At 35.0% G+C, this 24,737-nt stretch overlaps 1 protein-coding gene across 1 annotated transcript in view; it reads left to right on the plus strand.

Moving 5' to 3' along the window:
• CF2H8orf34 (chromosome F2 C8orf34 homolog) overlaps positions 1-24,737 on the plus strand; it is a 400,043-nt gene that overhangs the window by 311,638 nt on the left and 63,668 nt on the right. The window contains 1 exon segment of the mRNA XM_042973375.1: positions 1,352-1,428. Within this exon segment, the coding sequence (XP_042829309.1) occupies positions 1,352-1,428 (77 nt within the window).

The following is a 24,737-nucleotide window of genomic DNA, read 5'->3' on the forward strand; positions in this document are numbered from 1 at the left end:
TGTCACCCTTACAACTGGGTTTTAGTAGATAGAGGTTCAAGTACTCATCATAAATGAATTAGTATTTTTGAACTTGGTGTAATTCTCATCATCTATGTTGATTTTATCAACAAAAATTTGCTTCTTTTTTATGTCATTGTTCTGTTTGGAAGGGCAGTAGATAACATTTTAAAATTCATCTACAACTGGAGAAAATATGTCATTCTCCCAAAGTTAGTTTTATGTTGGAAAGAATTATGTGTTCTAAAATGAAATCTACATTTACATCTAGATAAACTATGTGCATTGGGATTTAGTAATTTTTCTTCTTGAACCTAAAACTCTGAATTATTGGAGACAGAGCTCCATGGTTCAAAAGCTATGATTATGGATTTGTGCTAAGCTTTCCATGGTCTCCCTGGTCTTAGGTGACCGTTAAGGGTTTGAAGGATTTAATGCTCTGATATTTTTCCCAGAGTGCACATTTTATGCAGCAGACAAAATCTGCCTGCATATGTATGTGAATCTAAAGGAAAGTCTTTAGGGAATCATGGCTCTTTCAAATATTAATAAATATAAGAAATCAATTTTAAAAGTTTCCAGTGATTTAAAATACCCTCCTCTTAACTGATTTTTAAAATTTGAATAGAAGGTTATTAAAACACAAAGTCTTTCTAATGCTCCACATATCTATACTTATTGCAAAATTATTTATAACCCTTAGAATTCCTTGTTATCATTAACTTAACTCAGCAGATATATGGGAAGGCTTGCCATCATTTTATTCGTGTATTTGAAAGCCAATACTCACTCCTCAAGGCGAGTCAGGCTAAGTAATTACAACTTCTCGCTTGATACTTAAAATGGAAAACCCACCACCCTTTAATAGTATGTGCCTTTCTCCAAACTTTTCATAATTTGCCATCCCATTTGATAAGGAGAACGCAAATCTGTGCTTAAGTATAGCACCGATATATTTTGGCTTAAATATAGCCAAAAATAAGGGGAGAAAAGATAGTTGGTAGATAAAACAAACAAATATAAAATTATAAGACAGAAAATGGACATTAAATAAAAGTTCCAACAATGAGCTGAATCATCCACCAAAAGAAAGCTCGCTCTAACATAACTGTAGCTGTTATACATTTTTGATTTCATTGTGCCATTCTAAATTAGAAATACGGAACATTTTTCGTATGTTGTCTTTAAGCTAAATAAATAACATTCTACACTTTATTCTAGCTCACAGACACTACAATTTTTCAATAACCAATTCAGTCATTTTAATATCCTTCTCATAATAGGTTCATGTATCACAGTGTTAGTAAGCAATATGTGACAATAATATATTCATTCTTTTTGTAAAAAATAGATTCTTTACCAGGGACTGAAGAAGCACTAATGGAAGAGGGGGAAGAATTTGAGAAAGCGTCTAAATTGACAGGACCTGTAAGTACACTCATTTTCTTACTTTTTTTTTAATTCCTAAAACTAATGTATATTACCAATAGGAAAATCTAAAAGGAATAGGAAATAATATTCTTTAAATTGAGAAGTATCTTCAGATGTGCATCTGGTATATCCCACATAGTCATGCTGAGTGCTTGTATCAGTAGGTGGTCAGCTCGATTACAGGTATACAAGTGAGGCTGGACTTAGCTCTTTCAGCAATTGGGGAAAAAGATTTGAATAAGTTAGGAAAAACTAAGTTCTGCTTATTAACTGCTGGTTTGTGCACGTAAATATTCTAAAAGATTATGAGCTGCCATGCTAACCTTCATTATGTTTAACTATACACATCTTGATAAAAATCATATGTTTTGCATATCCTGAATGTTTACATATAACATAAGCTTACTATTATTGGTTGTGAAGTCTTTGTGATAGTTTTTGCTACACTGTGTCTCTTCAATAGGGTAGATTGGGAGAAAACCATTAGGTTTAAGATTTTCAATCAAATTTAGTGTTAAAAGAATAAACACAGAAAACATAAAATCTGCATGTAAATTCCAAATATAAAGTTCATGAAAGACTTTAAGTTGCTATCAAAGTCTTGCATCATCTTAAATTTAATATTTAAACTGGGTTTATACACTACAATATTCTCCTCATTAGCCTGCTAAGGCAGCTGTAACAAAGCACCACAGACTTGGGGGGGCTTAAACAACAGAAATTTCTTTCTCATAGCTCCGGAGGCAAAAGTCTGAGATCTGAGTCTTAAGATTGGTTTCTTCTGAGGCCTCTCTCCTTCCTCTTAACTGATCTCCAGATATTAAAAGCTGGTAGCATCTCTCATCTGAGACTTTTTTTTTTTCAGCCAAAACACAATCTGTTCTTTCAACAAATTCTTACACTGTAGTTTTCAAAGATTTCAGTACCTCTGATACTTTCTCTGAGCATATTCCTGTTTGCCAAGCTCCACTGTGAAGTGTTGGTTCTGCCACAACCAAACCCAGGGTTCCGAATAGTGTTCCCACATCAGAAAGTATCACTGGGGACGCAGTTGATACAAATATTATTTTTGGATTATAATCTGGGGTTTTATTAACTTTTTAAAAAGGAACTTTCTGGCATTTATAAAATTCAGAATGTTTGGATAATCTCATGATGACAAAGGCATGTCACCATTCAGGTGGTGACAATGTTTCATTCATTACTGTTTGCAAACAGTTTTTAATCATCTGTGAATTTTGCCAAAGTCCAGGTATCTCCCTCATATGTAAAAGAATGCCACTAGACTCTTTTCCTAATCACTTTCTAAAATCAAGATAGATCCTGTCCCATAGTATTTGGCTTGCCTACTAATCCCTAATAACCCAAAGGGGTTATTACCCAAGTGATTTCAAACTGACCCTGAGAGATTTTCGCTTTCTTTTCACAGTGCTCACAAAGTGCTTTCCTAATGCAAAGATTTGTTCTACGCCAATTTAGCTTGTTTTCACTTATCAGTTATTAGACTTTGGATTCTTAAAGATTCTACGATTCTATTTAATGTCAAAATAACTAATTCTTTTGAGAAGTATGCCGAATATAAATAATACATGTATAAATTTATATCAGGACCCTGAACATAATTTCTACTTGACAGCTGCTTTTATTACGAAGAAAACATGGATTACAAAAAAAATTCAGATGATACTTTAGAAGCAAAATCCCTAAATAATATTTTTTAAGATTGTATTTTTGGTAAATCAAAGAGAAAATTGTGGCTTTATCTAAATATTAATGGAGAATTGGAAGGAAGCTAAACTTTTTTCGTTATTACCGTAAGAAATGCAAAATACTTCAAAGCAAATTTTGAGTCACATCCTGTAAAAATATAAACATGCCACAAATGTTGAAATCCATCTAGAGTAGTTTCAACACATGCTGTCTTATTTGCTAACTTTCCATGTTGGGCATTGGATATTAATAAGTAGGTAAAAGACTCTTGAAAACTGTTTTCCCCAGTGGCTTAACTTGTGTTTAAAATATTTTGTGAATATTTGAATGAGGTAAAGGCAACATTTGGATTTACATTTTTATCCTCCCCCAAATAAACAGGTCATTTTTTTGAAATTTCCCTTTCCTCCTCCTCCTTCTGCATTCTGAAATGTCTGTTAGCATATGTACATGTTATGAAGTTTAAAGCTAGATGTGCCAGATAAATCTATTTATTAAAAATGAACCAGCAAAAAGAGACTCTTAGGAAGAAAATACCAAGCAGCAGATTCTGATTATGGCCTTTAGCTCACAAATAGAGTACAGACATTTTTTTTAGATCAATGATCCATAAAGATTTAATGTCAATGATTTTTTAATTTCACAATTTCTATATCTTTCTCAATCTTAAAAATTGTATTTTGTTTTGAAAGTATGAAACACATGTATGAGTCTAAGGAGAAGATGAAAAGATAATTTAAAAAGGCATTTAACATTCAACATCTTACTTTTTTTTTTCTTTGTAAATCTCTTCTTTAACTTATTCTTTAGTCCATACCGATCAGCCCATCATGAGCAGATTCCCATAAGCTTTTATGTAAGTAGACATCATTTCCTAAAGTAGAAGAAAAATTTTAGAAAGGACTCCTGTAGGGAAAGTTTTCAGGAGGTACTAAAAGTTCTATTTTGAGTACATTTTCCTTGTGAAGAGCTTCATCTATTGATGAGTTATGTTTAACTACAATGATAGTAGTAATAATAATGCTACCACATATTTCTACAATATTTTTTGTTAAGCATTTTTACATACTTAATATCAATCGTCTCTGAATTTTGCAAGTCCTTATGTATGTAGGATGGACAACCCTTCAGTGAAATCAATAGTACTCTAGGTTTTAGGTGAGTATACCGAGCTTCCAAAAGATCTGGTGATTTGTCCCATGTCACACAGAGAAGACAGAACTGAGACTTCTATTTCCCAGTGCCTCAAACTCTCATGGAACTTGTCGCGTCCGTACAGTAACTAAGGCTCTAGGGTCACTATTAAATAGCACATATAAATATAGAAAAGATGAAAATTAGGCCATTATCAGCCACCAATATCAAAGGTAGAATTATTCATTAGATTAAGTAGATAGTATAAAAGTAGAAGTTTGAGGTACCGGATCATGACAGGCAGATTTTTTATAATATTTATATTTTTTAGTTTATTTATTTATTTTGAAAGAGACAGAGAAAGTGTGAGCAGGAGAGGGGCGGAGAGAGGGACAACCAGAATGCCAAGTTGAGAGCCTGGAGCTTTGATATGGGGCTCGAACTCATGAAACTGTGAGATCATGATCTGAGTCGAAATCAAGAGTGGGTCGCTTAACCGACCAAGCCACCCAGGCGACCCCATGACAAGTAGATTTTTATGAGTGGAAAGGATCAGTAAGTTTGGAACATAAAAGACTAGTTTTGCTTGGGTCCTTACTTACCGTAGGCGTCTGAGAAACCATTGCAGCATGATAAGAAGCGGGATCTTAATATTAGCGGGGGACTTGGAAGGAAAGGGAAAGGCAAAATAATAACACGTTTCAGAAAACATTCTTATGACAAACTTGATTCAAAAGTGACACAGGTGATTCTGGAATCATCTGGATTAGAGGCAAACTTGGATTACTTTTGATCTTGACTAATATTGTGCTTTGTTGGTTAGTAAATAAAAATTTTTGTTTAGTGATGTAGCGACAAGTGGATGGTGTCTCTCTGTCTCTTTCTCTTCATTGATTCTTTCTACTTGCACTCACAAGTAGTAAGGTGTAGACTTGATTGTCTGAAGTTGAAATATCCAACACATACCACATTTTCCCTATATCTCGTGAATATGAAGTTTAAAAAGAGTAAGTTTGGGTTAGATGTAAATATGATTCTCTTTTGATAACAACTATAATTGGAAGGCATGAAGATAAACACATGCAGACTTCTGGTAACACATACAACTGATGTACAAATTCGGAAAAGAATTTCGATAAGAAGAACATTGTTCTAAATGAATTTCTTTTTACTGGAAAAAAAATTAGGTGAATCAGTTGTGGTCAACAACACTTTATTCAGCCAATGAAGTGCATAGGTAGGCAGAGTTCCACCAGCATTTCTAGTCCCTGTCTGATTGTTAATTAGTACCGTGGAATCTTCTTTCAATAAATCCTGGGTGCCCTTGGGAATTAGGTTAAAAGAAGAATTCCACTACATACATGGAGTACTGATTGCTGAGAATGAAAGGAAATTTTGCAATCTGCTAAAATCTTATGACTTTTTGCAATATGTAGGTTGCACAAACACCTTTTATTTCTCCGCTCTAGAAACCAACACACTGTTTTCAAGCCAAATAGTGTGTGTCCCCATGGAGATTCATTCCTTTTATCCCATTTCTTCTTGCCAGATCTTTATTTCTTCTCTCATAAGACATGCCAAAAAAGACATAGACATTTAAAAGATATAAAATTATAAGATTACCATGTAGACTTAACAAGAATTGTACCAGTTGCTTTCCAGTATAAACCACAGGTAAGAATATTTAGGGGACCATTAGACAATTTCTTTATGAATTTTGATACTCCTACTTTCTATCTTGTTTCTGACTAATATTCTTCCCTGCATGTAACCCTCCCTTCAGGAAAATTTCATCTTTTCATTCTTTTCTCAACTCGACTATTTAAATGTTTCCAGTAAACGTCTTCTAAATTCTTTTTCATACCCAAGTATAATTTCATGATAAATAAATATTGTTACACATATTTTGGAAGGTTTATAATTCTGTGTACATTGATTTAAATAGCTGGTCAATGGAAACAATGTTGAATGAACTGGCTAATGAACATGTTGCAATTTTTTCTCTTATTATGTGTGGAGAAAAAATAGACACCAAGTAGCATTTATGGAATTAAGACTAAGCAAATTTCAACTGTACTCTTGCAAAGTAATAAAGAGAAGAAATGGATGTCATTATCATCTCTCCAGATAGAACTAATAAGTTAGGGTGGATTTCGTCTCTTGAAAGATACTGTGGACAAATTGCTGGCAACTAATTGTAGCAACGAATTGTCTGCTAAGTAACAGCAATTAGTACGTGTTTTGCTCAACTCTGTAGGATTTTTACCATTTCTTTTTTCTTCTAGCCTGGGGAATTTTGTTTGGTCTTTATCATCCACAGATCTAGGACACCAAAAATACTGCTTAAAATTAAGTACTATAGTAGGAAAGTTATCTGACTACATTTTGGAATCTAGTGAGATTTTTTCCTTTTGACATTTCAGGTCTGTTGATTTCTAACACATTGAAGATGGAAATATTTGCCTAAACCTATGCAAATATTATTTTTTAAAACACTTCTATGAATTTTTAAAATGTAACTTCTAAATGTTACATTGGCATTGGGGGAAAAATGGCCTAAGATGATAAATTATGACATAATAATTGTTAAAACATTGATTGTTTTAATTGTTTAATTTTGTTTTTGAGATAGTTGGAAGGAAGAATGACCTAATATGCACTGATGTAGAGCAAGAACAATTGATTTCTAAGCAAATCATAGGCATGCTGTTAATATCCTGAGGTCTCAACCCTCAGTGAGTCCACTAATTCTTATAAATATGATGGGCAAAAGAGAAAATACATCTTGGCATTCTCAGTATTTTGACTTTATTGCTAATTCTTTTTTTAGGGTGAGAGTAATTTATAAAGTAGCTAGAAATAACTCTAAATATAACATCTACATAGAAAAAAATGATAAAACTTCACTAAAAGATATAAAAATGACCTAAATATATATAAAATGTTGAGTGAGAAGATACTATAAAAATTAGCAGTTTTCTTAAATTTTTACATTTAATGCAACTTCAAAATCTCAGCTTAATTTTCATAAACCTTGATAGATTCATTCTAAAATTCATAGAGGAAATACAAGGCCCAAATACCAAAGACTGTATGGACAGAAAAGAGTGATGAGAGTTGACCGGCAACACCAGAATTAACTACCGGTTCAGGAATAGACAAGGGGACCAATGGAACTAACAGACAAACAGCCCAAAAGGCTCATAGCAATATAGAATTTGCTAAATGAGACGGCTGACATTATAAATCAGTGGGCAAAGCGTAGAACATTCTACAATGCTGAGACAACATATATACAGGGAAAAGATGATACAGTTTAGAAATTTACCATACTTAAATCAAAATCCAGAGAGATTAAAGGCACATTATTTTTATTCTCAAGTTAGATAACTAGTGCTAATTCTTTATTAAAATGATTGCCAACTACTGAAAATTTCATTTTATTGGGGTGTAAATAGACTGAAGAGGAAAAAAAGCAATATGGATTATGTTTGTGTAGTGAGGTAAAAACCCTATATATACTCTGATTAGGAAATGTGCAGGGTGTGTGTTGAAATGGCCTATTTTTGTGCGAAACATATTAAGTTAATATTAAGTCACTTAGTGGAGATTAAAAAAACCAGGAAGATCCCCCAAAAAGGTTTTCATTTACATATCATCTTCTTCTTCAGCTAAGAAAACTACATAGATTGCATAAAAATGATTGGATGCAAACTGCTTCCTACAAAAGCTTAAACATCTGTGGGCTTCCTTTCCCTCTGAACCACAGTGATCTTACCAAGGTCATTTTTTTTCTTTTTTCTTTTCTTTTTTTTTTTTTTTTTTTCATATTATAAGAAGTGGTCACATATAAAGTTTGAGTGTCAGGAATGTGCTGATTCAAACTGAAAAAATACTATATATTTTGCTATTATGTTGACCTAACATGATGTATATTAAAAGAGCATTAGGAAAAAAATTTATTTTAGGCATTACGTTTGAAAGGATCTTGACTGTTGGGTCATACTGAATGACCATCCCTTTTTAATACAGTGAACTCTTTTTCTTCTTTTCCAAGCATCACAGATTTTTAAAGAGATTTCCAAATGTTAATAAAATATGAACATCAATCACAGCATTCAATGTGCAAAATATTTTTCAGCTACAATTTGCTTTAACTTTCTGGCATCTCTGTTACAGTTTTCTTTATTTCAAACTTGTTTATTTTTATTTCAAAAATATAATACTATTTATTGTATAAATTCTGGAAAACCCAGTAAAAATATAACTTAAAATCCAAAATCATGACATATAATGATGAATTGTTATGTTTTAGTTTTCCAGAATTTTTAAGCATGTATATGGGTAAACATGTCCTATCATAATAGGACTGTAGTCAACAAGCAACGTTACATTCTTCTTTACATAACATAATGACAATAGTCTCACATAAAATTCTTTGTAAATCTAATTTTAATACCTGTATATTACTGTATGCTTACCTGTTAAAAAATTTTTTTTAATGTTTATTTATTTTTGAGAGAGAGAGGGGAAGAGGCAGAGAGAGGGAGACAGAATCTGAAGCAGGCTCCAGGCTCTGAGCTGTCTGCACAGAGCCCGATGCGGGGCTCAAACTGTGAAATCATGACTTGAGCTGAAGTTGGATGTCTAACCGACCGACCTACCCAGTTGCCCCTATTCTTACCTGTTTTGGTATCAATTAGATCAATATCTGTATCTTTTTAAAGTTTAAGAATTTAATTTTAGTGTCAAACCATAACACAGAGATGTTATATTTGATTTAATGTTAGATTTTTAGTCTGATTATGCCCAACTAGTTTGTCCCAGATTGATGATGTTCACGAACTAGTGATAGATATGTAGGGATCTAGCCATTCCAGGCCTCCTGGTAACTGTTTTGAGGCCCATTCAGCTGCAAACAGACTATTCCAGACTCCACTGTGTGTTGTACAAGTATTATTTTCTATGTTTGGTTTGATGTGAAAAGGACTGAAAACACTGCTTTGGGTCACTTCTGAGATTTTGGGCTTGGACATAATGCTTTGGAGACCAACCATGCACAAAATCGTCAGTGTCTCAGTGTTTTCTTCAGGCTAGATTCTTTTAAAATTTTTTTAAAAAATATTTATTTATTTTTGAGAGACAGAGTAAGACAGAGTGCAAGCAGGGGAGAGGCAGAGAGAGAGACACAGAATCCAAAGCAGGCTCCAGGCTCTGAGCAAGCTGTCAGCACAGAGCCCGACATGAGGTTCGAATCCACAAACCATGAGATCATGAGCTGAAGTCAGATGCTCAACTGACTGAGCCACCCAGGCACCCCTAACTGAGGCTAGATTCTTAAAAGAGTATGAACTATTTCAGGTTCTTGATGCATAACCAGAAAAAGTCCATTTGCCATTTTAACCAGAAATCTCCAAAACCCTTAATAGAATTAAGTATGCTCATGAATAAACAAAAAATTCACAAAATCTATTTATCATACTGATAAATGTAAAATGGAACATCTTTGGTCCTTAAAGTTAGATTTCTTTGTTTACTAGTAAATTTCTTTGATTACTAATGGATAATTTATATATATATATGTTAGACACATGTGATTTCTATTTTTTATGAATTATTTTTCTTTGCCATTGACTATACTTCTTTTGGGGTGTTTGTTTTCCCGTTGACTTATTAGTATTTATTAGACATTAAAAATAATGACTTGTTCCACCTTATATTTGTGGTAAATATTTTCAGTAAATTTTTTTGCCTTTTAATGTTTTCATGATAGTTCTTTAAATTATACTGAAGCTATACTTTTTCTCATTTCTTTCATTCTTTTTAGACATAGCTCTCCATTTCAATATTAGATAAATATTTACCTAAAAGTTATTTACATTTCCCCTGAAATTCTTTGTATCAATTTTGAGTTTATTTTGGTGGTTGCTGTGAAGCATGGATCTAAATATAGTCTCAGACAACATTTGCTAGTGTCATTTGCTTTTGAGAACCATCCCTTTCTAATTAGTGTGAATTTTTTCTTTTCACTTAATTCACTAGGTGTAATAATATCACAACTAGTATTTATTTAATTTTAATTTTTGCCAGATACTTTATAAATATTATTCCTCATTCTTTGCCAATAAGTCTTAATTATTTCCCAGCTGACAGATGAGGAGACTAAAATTTAAGATGTGATAATTTGCCTTGGGTTTCTCAGTTTGTAACCCAGCAAGCCAGGATTTTATTTGCCCCAAATCAGGGTCTGCTTACAACTATTCTACCACCTGGGCCGGGGAGAGTTAGCCTCCGTTGACTTGCATACTATTTTTGTTTTAGTTATTGTAGCTTTACATGTTTTAATATCAAATAGATAATCCCCTCACCTTCATTCTTCTTTTCCAAAATCAAAGAATTTAACCATCATATCATAACTAGCCACTCTTTATCACACCTCTGAAACATGCCTTTTGTACTTTTAAAAATACAGATTTAGGGTTTTGATCTTTTTTTTTTTTTTTTTTTTTTTTTCTAATTTTTTTTTTTAACGTTTATTTATTTTTGAGACAGAGAGAGACAGAGCATGAACAGGGGAGGGGCAGAGAGAGAGAGGGATACACAGAATCAGAAGCAGGCTCCAGGCTCTGAGCCATCAGCCCAGAGCCCAACGCGGGGCTCGAACTCACAGACGGTGAGATCGTGACCCGAGCTAAAGTTGGACGCTTAACCGACTGAGCCACCCAGGCGCCCCTAGGGTTCTGATCTTTTTTTTTTTTTTTTTTTTTTTTTTTAACGTTTATTTATTTTTGAGACAGAGAGAGACAGCATGAACGGGGGAGGGGCAGAGAGAGAGGGAGACACAGAATTGGAAGCAGGCTCCAGGCTCTGAGCCATCAGCCCAGAGCCCGACGCTGGGCTCGAACTCATGGACCGCGAGATCGTGACCTGAGCTGAAGTCAGAGGCTTAACCGACTGAGCCACCCAGGCGCCCCCGGTTTTGATCTTTTGAGAGAAGTTTGGTGTATCCTTTGCCAGAATATAGGAACCTACCAGTCAGTTTCTGCAGAATATTTAGTTTGCTTATATAAAAAGCATTTCACCAATGATTTTTGCTGTTTCTGAAAAAAGCTTAAATAATGTTTATGAAAATCTTATAAATTAGAGACAGAATTGATATCTTAACATCCAGTTATTTTGTTCAGGATATTGGGACATTTTGATTTGGAAATAACACAAGTTTTTTTGGGAAAAAGGGAAGCTGAGTAATTCGCAAATAAATATCTCTCTGTGATGTGACAACTATAAAAAGGTATTTGTATTTCTTAAGCATCATGAGTCAGATGCCTGTATTTATTTTATTTAAATCTGAATTTCTAGAAATTGTCATTTTCTTTTTAAACTTTATGGCTTTTAATATTTATCAAGAAAGTATTTGCATTTCAATAGTAATACAGCACACATGTCATAACAGGAAATTTCTAGAAAGATTGCTTAATCAAAGAAGAAATATAAAGGGTTTATTGCCTAAGGAGACAAACTTTAAATGACGTCAAGAAAACATAATCAAGAATTAGCAGGCATCTTTACTTGGAAACCACAAAAGTTGAGAAATATCCATGTAGAGTCTACTCTTCAAGAAGGGACAAAAATATCCCAGTCTGGAGGAACTGCAGGCCAAGGACAATAAAATGAGAGTGGACAGTACTTCAGATCTTAGACATACAAGTCATTTATCTCTGCCAGGGACGCCATTCCTTTCCATTTGTCTCTTTCCTGTGGTTCCACCACTTGAGATCAACTTGGGGGAAATCCATAATGCTTTGGTGGATTTGCCTCACTAGATTGCATTTCTGGTGGATCATAGGATGCATGAACTCTTCCTGACTCCAATTTTGCTTGCAGTCTTTTCCATGCTCAACATATCCTCCACCTCCAAATCTCTTCTCTTTTCATTTCTTTCTTTTGACCAACCACCCTTGTCCTTGGTAGAGATTTCTTGCTACAGATTGCCACCACTGTTTCTCCCAGTCTAATCTAGGAAGCTGGCAACCATTCTAGATTCCACTGTCTGCATCGATCCTGGGTCAGGGAAGTCACACTCACCATCTTAACCTCTCTGCACTACTCGGTGTGAATTTATTTGTCCACATGAAAGTCCATCCCAAGAATTCTCCTCTGGCAGGCAGTGGACTACAAACCCTCGAGGAGGCTAGGTCTTTCCACTTGAGACTCACTGCTATAGATATTGACTGTTATGTAGAAGGGAAAACTGGTTGAAAAAGGCTAGCAACTCTCTTAGACTGTATTTCCCTTGAGAGCAGGGACTCTGGCAATAACCATGTGAAATGCTTCAGCTTTATTTACATTAGCTTACTTAAAATTGTATAGGAGTGCCTGGATGACTCAACGGGTTAAGCGTCCAACTCTTGATTTAGGCTCAAGTCATGATTTCACTGTTGTGAGATTGAGCCCTGTGTAAAGCTCCATGCTGGGTGTGGAGCCTGCTTAAGAATCTCTCTCTCCATCTCCCTCTGCCCCTCCCCTGCTTTCTCTCTCTCTCAAAAAAAAAAAAAAAAAAAAAGTGTTAGAATTGTATAACCACTCTGGGAGGTAAGTTTATCTCCATTTTTAGATGGAGACACTGTCTTATTGAAGGTAAATAACTACCACTAATGATGGAAGTACGATTGGAACCTCCTATAGACTAAATGTTAGTATCCTCTCAAAATTTATATGTGGAAACCTATTCCTCTAATCCCCAGTGTGATGATAATTGGAGGTGGAGCCTTTGGGAGTTATTAGGTCATAAGAGTGGAGACTTCATGAATGGGATTAGTGCCCTTGTGAAAAAGACCCCAGAGAGTTCTCTTGCCCATTCTGACCTATGAGGACACAACAAGAAGACAGCCATCTGGGAGCCAGGACATGGGCTCTCACCAGACAACACACAGAATCTGCAGGTACCTTGATCTTGGACTTACCAGTCTCCAGAACTATGAGAAGTGAATTTCTGTTTATAAGCCACCTAATCTATGATATTTTATTAAGGTAGGTCAAACGGACTGAGACAGGACCCAAAAGTGGGTGACTGTGGCACTGCTGGAATTCAAGTCATTTCTTTCCACTTGTTTTTGGAGGCCAAGGAGCAGGCATTAGTGCTTAGGAGAGGACCATTCTGGCCCGGTATCCTCTCTAGTGAGAGCAGTTCCAGGATTATCTGTTTTATACATAAAACTTTGGTGTAACATTTGTTTTGAAAATGTGACTTGTCCTGCTATAAACAAACTTTGAAAATTACTGTTTAGATTATTCAGAAACTTGAGTATTTATTTTCTCGTAGAGCACTAACATTAACATCGAGCTATTCCTTTTACATCACGTGAATGTTTTGTCTTTTTTGTTAAACACTTTTGAGGGCTCAAGGATTGAGAGAATTATAAAAGCTTTTTCTTCACAAGGAAATTCATATTAGACATTTTGAATGCTTTTAAAGTCCTGGAAAAATCATGTTAGGTTTGGTCAAGTAACAATGAAACACATTGAATTACATTAAGCAGAAGGATCGTAAACTTTTTTAAGACTGATAAAATGGGATATGGGGCAGTTATAATTTCTTATTCTTTGCATTATTTACAAGTATGTCTGATGAATTCAGTCCTCATAGAGTTAATTATTTGACTGCATCTTTGAATTAATCCTCAATTTGAGGGAAGGAAAAGAAATAAGACCACATAAATGCAGTAAGTCATGAACAAATGAAAATGGTCAGAAATTCATGAGGAAGTGTTTTATACTTAGAGACTGACCCTCATCAATCTTATCAGTTTTGTTTTTAATGACATTAAATTTTAACTATCTTACTCCTGATCCAAATTTTTAAAGCACCAAATTTCCACTTTACCTTCTTTTTGTGATACTGCTTATTTATTCAAATTTTGTCCATGGGGGCTTTTTCTACAGAGTGGTTAGTTCGTGACCTTAGAGTCAAGAACAGCTCTGTAGCATTTAGGAAAACCTCCTTATTCCACTGTTGACTGGCTTCCTGCTGGACAACAGAATACTGATGTTCTCCATTTCTTAGACTAGTGACTTTTCCATACAGCTGTTGACATAAAAGGAAAGCAAAGAAACTTACTAAATCCTCTTTTATATATTGGAGGGTCAAGCATAACATATTCATTTTATCTGTGGTTTTTTAGTCTTTGCTCAGCCATGATGTGCAAATGTCAAATAAATAGTTGACTTTTGATGTGTTTTCACACAGCAGTAAAACAGACTGTAACAAGGCAAACTTTGTCTTTACACATCTCTGTAGCTGGATTTCAAAAATCAGTAACTAACATTTATATGTTTATAAAATGCTTTTATATTATTCCAGCAATCTTGGAAGTAAGCAGTGTTGTTATCCCCATTTTAAAGATGTGAAAAGAAGCTCAGACAGAATAATTGCCCCAAATCCCATAAAACTAGAATTTCGTTTGGCTTATCCTGAATGTCTTTTAGAATTTGAGCAAATAGATGGCAGTGTAGCTTGCAAAATCACCCACCAAATTAGTTCAGAGATTTTCATGGTATGGATTCTGAGATTATCAGCATTATGATATTTTTACCAAGAATATAATAAGTAGAAAGTAAAATTTCTATTATAATGATTCATATTTATCTAAAGATATTCAGCACCTAGCACAGTGCCGAGAGGAGGAGATGCTCAATTAATGGTTGTTGGATTGAATTAAGGGAAGGAAAACCACTCTGCGAATATTTGGGTGTTCTTTTATTTCTTAACCACTTTTTCCAAAGGTCTGATGTCCTAAATAGAATATAATGGTGTGCTAGAACATAACAGCACAACTCCTTTAACCGCATGTGAAGCCGCAGGTCTTCTGTCTTGCGTACCCTCCAATTTGCCAGAGCATGTTGCTTAGGCTGAGGGTTGTAAGATGATGTGGGTCTGAATAATTTCCATTTCGTGGCCTTTACTCTCTTTGGAAATTTCTCCTTTTGTCTAAGTAGGTAACAGTGCGTCCTAATCAGATGTTTGAATGTGATGGGATATCATTACTATCATCATGGTTATTATGTCAGCATAACTTTAAGTAATGGAGTTGTGCTCAGGGTGGCATTAGAGACCAGGAAGCCCCAGTACCTTCAAGACATGTCCTTTCTTCTAAAACAGGCTTGAAAAGTGCTCCCTGAGCAGAATTCCCTTGAAACTGTCTTATTTTTGAGCTCTTATCTTATGGAAAAATAAATGCCCAATGTCTTCAACCTCTTTACCTATTGGCGCTTCCATTTTCTGTCCTTAGTGGAAACATGAAACGGACGATCCCCTACTTACGATGGTTCAACTAACGTCTTTTTGTTCTTTTGTTTTTGACTTTACCGTGGTGCAAGAGTATTATGCATTCAGTAGAAACTGTACTTCATATTTTGATTTTTGATCTTTTCCTGGACTAGCAGTGTATGACACGATACGGTATGGTATAGCAGCGGTGGCTCCCAGTCAGCCATGGAATCACGAGGATAAGCCACCGGTGCACTCGAAACCATTCTGTACCTGTACAACCATTCTGTTTTTCACCTTCGACACAAAATTCAATAAATTTCGTGAGATAGTCAATGCTTTACTGTAAAATAAGATTTGTGTTAGATTATTTTGCCCAATTGTAGGCTAAAATAAGTATTCTGAGCACGTTTAAGGTAGGCTAAGCTAAGCTATGATGTTTGGTAGGTTAGATGTATTAGATGCATTTTCAATTTAGGATATTTCCAAGTTACAATAGATTTATTGGGATATAACGCCATTGTAAGTCAAGCAAAATCTATACTTTCCCAGGCATTTCTCATTATTCATGCTTTTATGCAAATACCCATTATTTTGTTATACCAGTTAGTTATAAGAGGCACTATTATGTTTATCCTGGTTTTTCATTACAAGTTACTAAAACCGTTCATTTTCAACTCTAAATAACAATTCTGCCTCTGAGGTTTGTAATATCTGATACAATGTCAGTTTGCTGCTCATATTCCTCATTAAGGACTTTGATATTTATCATAACCAATCTATCCAACATGCTATCCTCAAGATTATTTTACATTCTGGTCTTCAATAGCTTCCAGCTAATTTCTTGATAGATTAATCTTCATTTTATTTGGTCTCTTTATGGTAATTGGTAGAGTTGACTACAACTTTTTTGTCCTTAAAGTTCCTGCTCCTTTTGTTTGCTGAGATACTATTCTCTTCTGACTATCTATCTCAGTCCTCTTTGCTAGGTTCATTCCTCCGTCTGCCCCCAAAAGTTTGGTGTTTACCAGTACACCTTCTTGTCTCTTGTCTCTCATCTTGCATATTCTCTCCAAGTAATGTCATTCGCACCCATGACTCTGTTGGCTTCTGGATCTAGTTCTGTCTTCTGGATCTGTCCCTATGATTCAGAATCATATATACCAAATGAAACCAAACCAAGCCAAACATCACCACTATCACAAAAAGAAGAAAAACAACAACACAGAACCTATTCACCTGAAGGCCAATTGAAATTTTAATCTTAAAACATGAAAGCTGAAATCCTTAAAATGAACTTGTTTGGCCTTAATCCAGAATCCTCACTATCTCTCTGCCGGGCTCTTTTGAAAAATTATCTTTATGTCTTCAGTCTTTTACTCCATCAATCTATCTACTGAAAACCAGGGAGCTTTTTCTGAAATAAAAATCTGATCATGGTCACTGTTTCTGGTAGGGTAACATTCAAACTAGTTGTTGGTTTGGTATGTCTGTCCATGTTAGTTTCAGGTTTCAATATATTCTGTATTCTCGCTTCATGGAAAGCCTGTTTCTCACTTCTTTTATTTAAAAAAAAATTTAACGTTTATTTATTTTTGAGAGAGAGTGAGAGAGAGCGAGCAAGCACATACACGCACAAGCGGGGGAGTAGCAGAGAAAGGGAGACACAGAATCCTAATCAGCTCCAGGCTCTGAGCTGTCAGCACAGAACTGGCAAGGGGTTTAAACCCAGGAGCTGTGAGATTATGACCTAAGCCGAAGTCGGGCACCTAACCGACTGAGCCACGCAGGCACCCCGCCTCTTTTTCACTTCTTGAATCACCACGAAACCCCTATCTTCTATTAGTGTTAAGCCTTCCGAAATCCTTTCTTGACTCCCCTTGTTTATTTCCAGACTGCCATTTGCCGCTGCTTTCCTGTGTCCATCTCAATCTCATGTGCTCTAATTCTTTAAGGAGTTTGATTAACCTATTTGTCTCAGTCTATTATATTCTAACCTTCTGAGGTTAGAAAGTGGTCTTATTTCTCTTTATCCAAAGGTATACTTATGCAGACAGAGGAATGAATGAATGAGTGAATGATTCCACTTTGGCCCTCAGAGAATAAAAATTGGTTATTTTTCTGTTTACTAATGACGTGATGCAATGTGTAGCTTTGTGTTGCAGTTGTTCTCTGACTGTTGTATCTGAGTGCTGAAAAACTCAAGAGGATAGTCATTCAGGTAGAGCTAGAAAAAAAAACAAAACCCCAAAAGTTCCATAATGCCCAGCATAAATACAGAAACTCTGTCCTTAAGGTATTTAAACCAATTAGTCGGTCAATCAATAATTCAAACAATAAATAGTTGTTTACTCATTGTGCCTAGTGTGATAGAGAACACACAGACATGTTGGATATAATCTATATTCTTAAATGTATCAGCTAGTCATATGCATTAAGGCATTCACTAGAAACCAGGCTAAAATTTTATGTAGAAAATAATAAAAATTGCAATAAGAACTGACTTTTATTGATTTCTTTCAATGTTCCAGTTGCTATGCTCAGTGTTCTCACACACAACATACAATTTTTGTCACACATTAGTTACAAATTATCTCCATTTCATTAATGAGTAAATTAATTAAAGATTAATTAAACTTGCTCAAGGACACAACGTATAAATTGTCCCGTGATAATTCAAACCAGTGATCTGGTTCCCGAGCTTTCTATAGCCCAATAGCATCTCTGTTTAAGGGTACAAATTAAGGAGTAAGACAATTATTACTACAGAACACTAAAGTAGGCTTAAAAGCATAATACGGAGCTCTTGAATGGAATAAAACTTGAGGGAAGTCTTAAAAGTTGGGAAGGTTCCTATGCATTGTGAGAAGGGGTAAAACCCAGTAGATGAGAAAGACATGAAGAAATCTTGAAGTTTAGAATAGGCAGTCTTTTTCCAAGGGCCACAGAAGCCTGTAATGTTGTAGCAGATTATTATCATTGTTGTTATTTTGAGTAGTAAAAATAATGGTGGATTGTGGGTCCTGAATACTAGGTTGAGGGCAGTAGAGATCTCTGGATACCCCTGAGCTTGTTTTATTTATTTTGAAATATTTTTATTTATTTTGGAAAGTAGCCCTGATGGCTACTTGATTTGGTTAAATTAGAATGGAGAACATTATAGAAATGACAAGGGCACCAACTGGCATCTTTGTAATCCTTCAGTATGATGATGAATCTGTAAACCCAGAATAGCAATGAATAGCAAGAAGGAATAGCATGTTTTTTACCTTGCACTTTCCTGTATGCACTGTTTTTACTTTAGGAGATATAATTTGTATATGTATCAGATGTATATGTATATGTATCATAAAAATTCAACCATTTCAAAGATACAAGTCAATATTTTTTTATTAAATATCATGAGTTGTATAACCATCATCATAATTTGGTTTTAAGACATTATCATCATCCCAGTGAGATAACTCATGCTCCATTTACACTTACTCTCCTTATCCACTCCCAGTCCCAGCAACCAGCGATCAATCAACTTTCTGTCTCCAGAGATGATTCGCCTATTCTGGACATTTCATATAAATGGAAATATACAGTATGTGGTCTGGCCTCCTTCATTTAACATAATGTTTTTGAGATTCATCTATGTTGTAATATGATCAGTAAATTCATTCTTTTTCACTGATGAATCGTAGTATTCCATTGCTAGATACGCCATATTTTGATTATCCTTTCATGAGTTGATGGACATTTGAAATGAGTTTCCAATATTGGACTATTATTAATATGCTGCTATGAAAAGTCACATGCAAATATTTTTGTGAATATGTTTACACTTTTTGTGGGAGATTCACATGAGTGGAATTGCTCCTTTGTGTGGTAAGTTTATATTTAACTTCTAAAATTTTGCCTTTGCAATTTTTTAAGGGCACAAAATGAAAGGTGTGAAGCATAGAATTACGGTATGGCCTAGCAATTCCACTCATAGGCATAGACCCCCAAAACTGAAAACATGTGTTCAGAGAAAAACCCTTATGACAGTTTCACAATAGCAAAAAAGTATAGATAAAATAAATAGAAAAAACAACAACCCCATCTCTATCAACTAATGAATAGATAAACAAAATATCATACATCTACACAAGAGAATATAATTAATCCATAAAAAAGTGAAGTTCTGATATATGCTACAATGTGGGAGAACACTGCAAATATTACACTAAGTGAAAGAAGATAGACACAAAAGTTTACATATTGTTCCATTTGTATGAAATATCCAGGGTAGACAAATTCATAGAGACAGAAAGCAGATAAGGGGTTCTCAGGGACTGAGAGGAGAGGAGAAAGGGGAATCATTGCTTAATGGGTTTGGGGTTTACTTTTGTAACTTTTTGTAATTCTGTAATTATATAGTGGGGATGGTTGGATAGCACTGTGAATGTACTTTATTTCACTGATTCATACACTTTAAAATCGGTAAAATAATATATATTATGCATATTTTACCACAGTAAAAAGGATTAAATCTTTGTATGCCCCACAGACTGAAAATTCTTAAATGAACAGGAATAAATTGATTTGCTTTGGTACACTGCTCTGGAGAGTCAGAAAGCTAACTTTCAAAGAAAGATTGTTCTTTCTTACGATCAATTAATCATTGTCATTATCATCATCACTCGCTTATTCAGTGTCTACTGTATCCGTACATTGGTCTCAGGGCTTTACAGACATTATCTCTAATTATCATAATATTCCAAATAAGCAGGAATTATTCCTAATTTTCAAGTTTAGGAAATAGAAGTTCCAAGGGGTTAACATATCCATAGTTACCGAGTTAGTAAATGCTGGATGTGTGAAAGAGACATTCTCTTTTACTCTAATGACTTTGGATTTTATACTATATTTTGTTCTTTCAAAATTGTTTGAGCATGTACTAGCTGGAAGGCATCATGCACAAAAGAATAGTAAAACAAAGCATTGTTATTGAAGAAGGCAGAAGACCTGAAAAGGGACTCTAAATTGGAAACCTCAGTGTTTTAGGAAATTCACATTGTATTTTATGCTAGTGGACTCCTGGGTAAACTGGAACAATGACCATAATTTATCCCACATTGTAACATGACAGTTCCTAACTCAATATATGCTTACTATGAGCTGATTTCAAATATTCTGGCTTACTTCCAAGAAGAACACAGAGCTTATAACTTCAATTACATGGCATTTCAAGCAGAACCACGTCCTAATATTGGACTGAGGGATTAGAGTTGACTGCCAGGACAGCAACACAGTTCAGGAAAGAATAATTATTTTTAGATCACTTTGAGGACCAAGTAGACCAACTTATCCTTGTGCTTGAAAACATCACAAAGGCTAACAGGCTTAATACTTGGCCTTAGTAGAAAAAGTAGGTTATGTGAAGTTGTGTACAGGATCTCAATGGAAAGTTAAAAGTCTCACACTCCACATTGTATTGAGGGGTTAGAGGCTTGAATCACAATCAGCCTCCTAGATGGCGAGTTAGGATTTATTTGACATAAAGATTTAACCAATAGTTACTAGAAAAATATGAAATTATTTTGAGAAATATTTGGTTACACTATAGCTTGAATACATAAAATATAACAATTAGAAGAGTTATATGAGTTATTTTATTATGATACTGCTTCCTGAAATTATTAGTAAAACCTATATTGGATTGAAATCTTAAAAATATTTAATATCTTTGAATTAAAAAAATAAATTGTATTATAAATATAATTATAAATTTTGTCAAAATCTCTTGTATAAATTTAGATATATGCGCACAATGCCATGAACTTCCTTCAAATCACAAGGTGAAGAGGCTAAGGTTGCTAATGTGTACGTTTTAGTTTAATTGCAGTCCCAGCTTCATAGGCTCAGTGGGTATAGAGGATCCTAACAGCAATTCTATTCTCAAACATTGAGGTTGCGGACATCAAACAAGATGTTCCAATCTTACCTCAACTTCTCCAGGTTAAAGGAAACTAAAGTCAGGATGAAAAACATATCTCTCTGTTAAACCTGTTGGAGAGCTCTTTATTATTTAGAGTGATCAAAAGTTGATCCCTCGGACCTCCCACAAATGGTTTGTGTTGATGTCCCCTTAAACTCAATCTCCCTCCCTTTGAATTCTATGAAAGGATCCCTCCTTGAAACCTTTCTAACGATTTCTCTGGCAAGGCTTATAACTGTAAGTTCATTCCTCATCACCTAGGATGTGCTCTTCCTTTGACCAGGTTGTTAGAAGCTGCTGCACTTTGAGCAGCGTGCTGGAGCTGGCTCGCGGTGGCTTCCTGGAGCTGGTAGTGCTGTCCTTTCCGGACTCTGTTCAATGACATCTCATTGGTAACCTGACCTCAGTGCTGAGGGAGTATTTACATCACAGAAACCAGGAAGTGCTGCATAACAAGAGCCTTAATTTTTCCCCTAGAAAACTAGTTGTTCATCTTTTTTTTTTTTTTTTAACGTTTATTCATTTTTGAGAGACAGAGAGACAGAGCATGAGCAGGAAGGGGCAGAGAGAGGGAGACGCAGAATCCGAAGCAGGCTCCAGGCTCCGAGCTGTCAGCACAGAGCCCATCGCGGGGCTCCAACGCACAAACTGCGAGATCATGACCTGAGCCGAAGTTGGACGCTCAACCGACTGAGCCACCAAAATACAGACGAGTGAAATAAGTCAGTCAGAAAAAGACAGATATCATGTGATTTTACTCATAATGTGGAATTTAAGAAACAAAACAAATGAACAATTTAAAAAAGAGACAAATAAAAAACAGCCTCTTGAATATAGAGAACAAACATGGTTGGGGGTGTGTGTCAGGGAAGTGGGTGGGAGGGGATGGGTGAAACAGATAAAGGAGATTAAGAGTACAGTTACCGGATGGACAATGAGTAATGTATAGAATTGTTGAATCACTAATTTAAACATCTGAATGTAATATAACACTGTATGTTAATTCTACTTGTATAAATATACATAGGTAAGTAAGTAAATAAATAAATAAGTAAAGCAAGCTTGAGAACACACACACACACACACACACACACACACACACATGCATGAAGAGAATCCAGGTAAGAAATGTAGAGAAGGATGCCCTAAAAACTGACAGGTCACTTCTTTTGGGTATCACTGGCAAACTTTATTGTGACTACACAGTGGGGGCTCCAGAGCATGCCTCCCAGGAACTTATACCCTTATGGAGACTTCCACAGAGTTGTGTATACAGTGGTGATTAGGATTTCCAAATTCAAAAGTGGGGAAATTTTCTCCCATTCTTACATAAAATAGCAGTGTGATGCCATACTCTATGGATCAAAGGCAGAGTGGTTGAGTTAGAAAATATTTCTTAATTTTAACATTATGTGGTATGTTTAGACCAGCATTTCTCTTTAGTTAGCTCTTAAATCATAGTGGTTTTGTTTTTTTGAATATCAGGAAAGTCCCCATAAATTTGTAGGTAGTTCTTTTTGAGAATAGTATGGATCCAATTTCCTACCAATCCACCAGAGAATCTTGATGTTTTAAAATGATAGTATCTTGTGAAGTTCTGTACCGCTGCACATTATTTTGTTCTTGAAGCAATACTTAAAAGAAAATGACAAATAGCATATTTTATGGTTATAGCACTGGAATATTGAAAACATGTTCTCTCAGACCAAATTATTACTGTTTTGTAAAAAGAAATGAGTGCCCTTGGATCATATAGATGTGTTTGTGAACACTAAATATAAAATTTAATGCACTGTTAGAGCATGTATCCTGCTTTGTTAATCAACTGGGATTTATTTACTAAGTTTTTAATATGACCCCTTCCACCATACTCATTGCCTAAAGCCTTGTAGAAGAAAAGTGGAAAGTGAAATAGTTTTAGACCTAGTCTAATAGTTTAGACTAGATAGTCTGGTTCTCTTAGGAAAATTTTCTAAATGCACCAAGATGAAAACCATTAAGTAAATTATATGATACAGACTGTATACATAATGTCAGTTTAGAAACAAGAGAACTTTCTCTTGGTTGGAAGAGTTAGATAAGATTTTAAGGGAGATTTGAACTTGATCTTTGTACAACAAAAATCATTTTTGAGCATCTGTTCTACTAGTTGACACAGTATCTCTTTCTGTCTCTGCAAAGTAAAGACATAAAGAAGATAGAAAACCAGGATCCTCAAGGACATTTTATATGACCCTCCTTTTGTAATTTGAGGGTGTAGTTTATATATGACTGAAGAGGCCTTGTCCTACAAATTATACTTTCAAAAATATTTTTTTAGGAATATGGTTTGTAATATGGCAAATAGGATTCTGATGTGTGAATAACATGCCTCATATTATTGAAATTAACTAATAATTTTGATATGTCACACGTGGCCTCTACATGACATTTCCTGGTGTATGTTCTTTTCCTAGCAAGGAACAGAGCCATAGTCAGTGATACCAACCTTTTCTGCGGGTGCTGGAGGGGTCAGGTCATGCTCTAGTCAGGAGCAGGAGGCTCTGAGAATGAGCCTCCCTCATTCTGTGCAAGTTCCCATTTCTGTGGCTATCTAGCATTTGGTTACCGTGTTCTTTCAAACAATTCTGTGTGTATAGTAACTAAAAAAAAAAACACTTAAAAAATGCCAAGAGTGATTTCATTAACCAAATGGATTAAAAGATATAGTGTTACATACTATGGGAAAAACCAAACTAATAAATCATACTATAAACTAATAATGCTTACTGTTGACCTTAGAAATGGAAAAGTATATCCGGAAGGTATATCCTGAAAGTGTTACTTTTAAATTTTTTCTAAAGCTCTGTTAAATTGCTACCTTAGTTCAAAGTGGGGAAAAGAAGCCAAAACCTGCTACTGGGAGTTAAGTTGACAAGTATGTTCTTTCATGATTACTTTGTGTTAGGGCGTAAAATTCCCTTTCGATGTAAACAGGGCTTTTAAGAATCTGGAAAGGAATGTTAAACAGCAGGTGAAGGTTGGAACCTTGAGGCCAAAGAAGACATTAAGTAAACTTAACCTATCCAATTTACCCTGGAACTTGAATAAATCTAGAGCCTGGAAAAGAATACCTAAGGCTCTTTCTGGTCACAGTGAATTAATGTCTGAGTTAACCAAAGCTGTACTATTTGCATAGAGAACTTCTGGGATTTTTAAGAAAACAGAAATGCAAAGACAACTCTAATA

The sequence above is a fragment of the Panthera tigris genome, chromosome F2 (genome assembly GCF_018350195.1).
Source record: "Panthera tigris isolate Pti1 chromosome F2, P.tigris_Pti1_mat1.1, whole genome shotgun sequence".
In the NCBI taxonomy this organism is placed as follows: domain Eukaryota; kingdom Metazoa; phylum Chordata; class Mammalia; order Carnivora; family Felidae; genus Panthera; species Panthera tigris.